The sequence below is a fragment of the Cynara cardunculus genome (assembly GCF_001531365.2).
Source record: "Cynara cardunculus var. scolymus isolate 2C chromosome LG 1, CcrdV1, whole genome shotgun sequence".
In the NCBI taxonomy this organism is placed as follows: domain Eukaryota; kingdom Viridiplantae; phylum Streptophyta; class Magnoliopsida; order Asterales; family Asteraceae; genus Cynara; species Cynara cardunculus.
This window is the reverse complement of record NC_037528.1, coordinates 9,237,179-9,241,233: the sequence shown is the minus strand read 5'-3', so window position 1 is coordinate 9,241,233 and position 4,055 is coordinate 9,237,179. Positions and strand designations below refer to the sequence as shown.

The window sequence follows — 4,055 nt, the reverse complement described above, 5'->3', positions numbered from 1 at the left end:
TAGTGATATCTTGTCTATCTAATATTTTAATCTGAGGAGGAGCTTTAAATACTTTATCAACCTTGATTTGCCTTGTTAAAACTCCTCCTTGCACTTCTTTTAGCTTTGGTGTTTTTGTTCAGTCTTCAACTTTTCACCTTTTTGGTCATCTCTCTCTCTCTCTCTCTCTCTCTCTCTCTCTCTCTCTCTCTCTCTGCATATAACCCTAGTTTAGCTGTTCATCTGATCTTTGCTTCCTACGACCATTTGCAAACATGAGTAGCGATCACCCTTACTCTACTTACTTCAATGGATCGTGGTTCAATCTTAACCCTAATTATCACTACTTGTCGTCTTCTCCAGCAGCTCCTCCTCCTCCTCCTCTTTCCTATTCTAGCTTCACTCACTATTATCAACCTTCACCTCCCTCTCCACCCCTCCGGGAAGCTCTTCCCCTCCTCAGCCTGAGCCCAACAAGAAGACCACTCAACCAAAATCAAGAATTCCCTACTAGTACTACTAATAATGATTCATCTAGTACAACCACCACAACCATAGCCATGGAACTAGATCACAACAACAAAACAACGACGATTGATGATGATGATCATCATGAGACTGTGACTGTAGCTCTACATCTTGGCCTCCCAACCCATAGCTTTTCGGAAGCTGATCTCATCCCAAGGCTGTCCACCAATTCAAACAACAATTCTGAAGCTGATCATAAAGAAGTGGATCAAGAGGAAGAAGGTACAAACAACAATGGATATCTTACAAGCGCACTCAACAAGGGTCAGTATTGGATCCCGACTCCAGCTCAGATTCTGATTGGACCAACTCAATTCTCTTGCCCTCTTTGCTTCAAAACCTTCAACAGATACAATAACATGCAGGTATCACCCTAAAAGCTCCACTCTATAATACAACTTTTGTTCCCCTTCCTTTGAATCTCTTTTGTTACAAAAAGAAAAAGAAAAAGCCAAAACCCATATTCTTCTTTCCTTGTACACTTCTTTTCTTGCTAATTTTCAACTCTTCTTTTTCATTTTTCACTTTATGTTTTACAAGAAAGGATGTATGTATAATATTGGTTTGCTAGGGTTAGGGTTAGTTACCTCCTTTTCTTCACTTTCAGTTTAAAATTTCTTTATTTTATATAGCATTAATTTAACCTTGAATTAATCCTCAGTCCCATAACTTTTTCTTTCATCTCTGCATGATTTGTGGGTTTTTGGGGATTTTGAACAAATCAAGACTTTGGTCCAACTGATCATAAGGTCCAATGCTGGTCAGAAATAGTGCTGTAAAAACAGTTTCTTCTTTTTCTGTGATTGAACAAGACAACGATTATGCTTTTTGTTCCTTGGAGTTTGTATTCTTCTTTTTCTCCTTCCCTGAACTCATTGGCAGTTGTGTCATTGAAACCTTTCTGTTGTTCTATTCATCTTCTCCCTGCTCCACCACAGATACGTAGATGATCTTCCTTATCATATTTGAGCATGTAAAAAGAAAAAGAAGGCTTCCCTTCATCTATCTGCATATCTCTGACCACTTAATTAGATTTACTCTACATGTAAATTCCCACCCACAAACCCCACACAGCCTGCTTTTGTGGTTGCGAGATTCTATGTTAATTATAAACTCATTAAAAACCCCATATAGTCGTTCGCATTCTTTCCTTGTTAAAGAGAGCAAATTATATGTACACTGACTTTAAGTCCTTTGTACTGTTTTTCAAAATATCGTTCAAGCCCAGATGATTTTGTCATCTTTTTTACTTCCATTTATTGCGGTTGCAGGAGGTATATATTGCTTTTAACTACACATAAAGGGGTTCTTCATTTTGAAAACCTAACAGATCCAAGATGACTTTAGAGAGCACCAATAGAACCAAACAGCTATTAATGCAACCTGTTGTGTTCAATGAACAAGTTTTAACTCGCGTGGTGACAAAAGTCTATATATGTACTACTATCCATCTAAAGCTGTAAAGACAAAATTGCAGTCTCCTAAAGCATTTGGCCCTAGGCCTTTGTGTAATTCATTTGATGATATAGATAGTCCTAAAACTGTATTGCAAATTGTTTCAATGGGGATCATTTTGTGCGTACTATGTATACCATCAACCAATGCATTTTGAGACGAATAGAGCTGACTAGTACGCGTTCTTAGGTTTGCATGTAACTAAACTGTGACTCTTTCCAGCTTAACTGATTAAGTGTAGCATACTTTGATTATTTGGTCAATAAATCTATTGTTGCACTTGTTATGTATATATATAACATTGGTTAGGGAGGATGTAAGTTATCCTGTATATGAATCTTATAATTGATTTGTGTCTAAATCGATTACTGTCCTGGGATATAGATGCATATGTGGGGACATGGATCTCAATACAGGAGAGGCCCAGAATCACTAAGGGGAACACAGCCAACAGCCATGCTAAGGTTACCATGCTACTGTTGTGCACCAGGGTGTCGAAACAACATCGACCACCCACGGGCTAAACCACTCAAAGATTTCAGAACCCTACAGACACATTACAAAAGGAAGCATGGGATCAAACCGTTTATGTGCAGGAAATGTGGCAAGGCCTTTGCGGTAAGAGGAGATTGGCGAACCCACGAGAAGAATTGTGGGAAACTTTGGTATTGCAGCTGCGGATCAGACTTCAAACACAAGAGGTCTTTGAAAGATCATATAAAAGCATTTGGCAATGGGCATGCAGCTTATGGGATTGATGATTGTTGCTTTGAATTAGAAGAAGAAGAAGCTGCTTCTGAGATTGAGCAAGACAATGAATCATCTCATTGTGATACTTGATCAAAAGTTGTCTCTACTGTTGCTGGAGATCATATCAGAATCGCTTTTGAAGGACCCTCTTTGATTTTCTTGCATGTTGGCTTTTTTTCTTCCTTTTTTCTGGTTTGAAACTTTTCTTTTTTGTTGTCCTTGTTTAGGTTTTCTCTTTACAGTTTCATGGGACACTTTAATTCAAGATTTGTAAATTCTCTTTCAATTTCTAGCTAAATCCCTTTCCTTCTGTGTTTGTGGGTACAACTTTGTAATGCATGGGCTGTACTAGATTATACCTTTCATGGTAACGACAAGGCTTTCAACTGAAAACACTCCAGAATCATACAGATTTAACCCTGATTAAAACAAAATGCAAAAAAGTTCATTTTTTATTCATGACAAGCAAAACCGACTTGCTATGATAATTAGCTTGTGGTTTAAACTGTTGTTTATATCAAAGATTTAACAAATACGAACGCTATGAGTTTAAGTAAGTGATACAAATTAAGAAAATACAACATAACCTATATATGCAAGGAAATCTATCTATGGTTGACATCATATCGATCATAAGCGTGTTACCATTGGGTGTGTTTGAATTAATATATATGATTGTATATATATATTGAATTTAAAAATATTTTTTCTTTAACAATTGTGAAAAAAAACATGCTAATTTGACGTATAATTCTTTTAATATAAACCTACTAATAATTTATCAAATTTTATTTTATAGATATTTATTAATATGAATTTCTTGTAATTTAATTTTATTTAAAAAAAAAACATAATAATAACTACCTATTCGGTTTTAATTCAAACGAACCATGTAAAGGAAAAACTTAATTTAAATAGGTTCACATTATCTAACTAATAACCACCAACTCGATCTCACTTAAAAGAATTAATTGTGTGATGGAATTAAAAACGTTTCTTGATTTAAATGGTTAAGACTGATTTATTTTTTATATAATAATTAAAAATTGTAACAGTTCGTCCTACATAAATATAAAAAAGATTTTCGAGTTCCTTATAAGTTTATGGTGGTAGACTACCAATAACTTTTACCATGATTTAAAGTTAAGTAGGCAAAAACAAGACAAGTCGCGTGAAAAACAAAAATACAAGACAATTAATACTTAGGGCAAATGTTGATTAATTGTTTATTCTTTATGGAATGTAAAGTATGAATTAAATATTTTGATAATGCGAGTGCAATGGAGGGATTGCTTAATTAATTAGTGAATATGAAAATTATTCTTTAGAAACCCGTATTTAAT

At 35.0% G+C, this 4,055-nt stretch overlaps 1 protein-coding gene across 1 annotated transcript; it reads left to right on the top strand.

Annotated features, from left to right (window-relative positions):
* The first annotated feature begins 252 nt into the window (after window positions 1-252).
* On the top strand, window positions 253-2,877 carry LOC112528833 (zinc finger protein WIP2-like). The gene is made up of 2 exons (XM_025139910.1): window positions 253-872; window positions 2,347-2,877. Exons 1-2 carry the CDS (start codon window positions 255-257, stop codon window positions 2,800-2,802), a joined length of 1,074 nt encoding a protein of 357 aa, XP_024995678.1. The 5' UTR covers window positions 253-254; the 3' UTR covers window positions 2,803-2,877.
* Window positions 2,878-4,055: the final 1,178 nt, after the last annotated feature.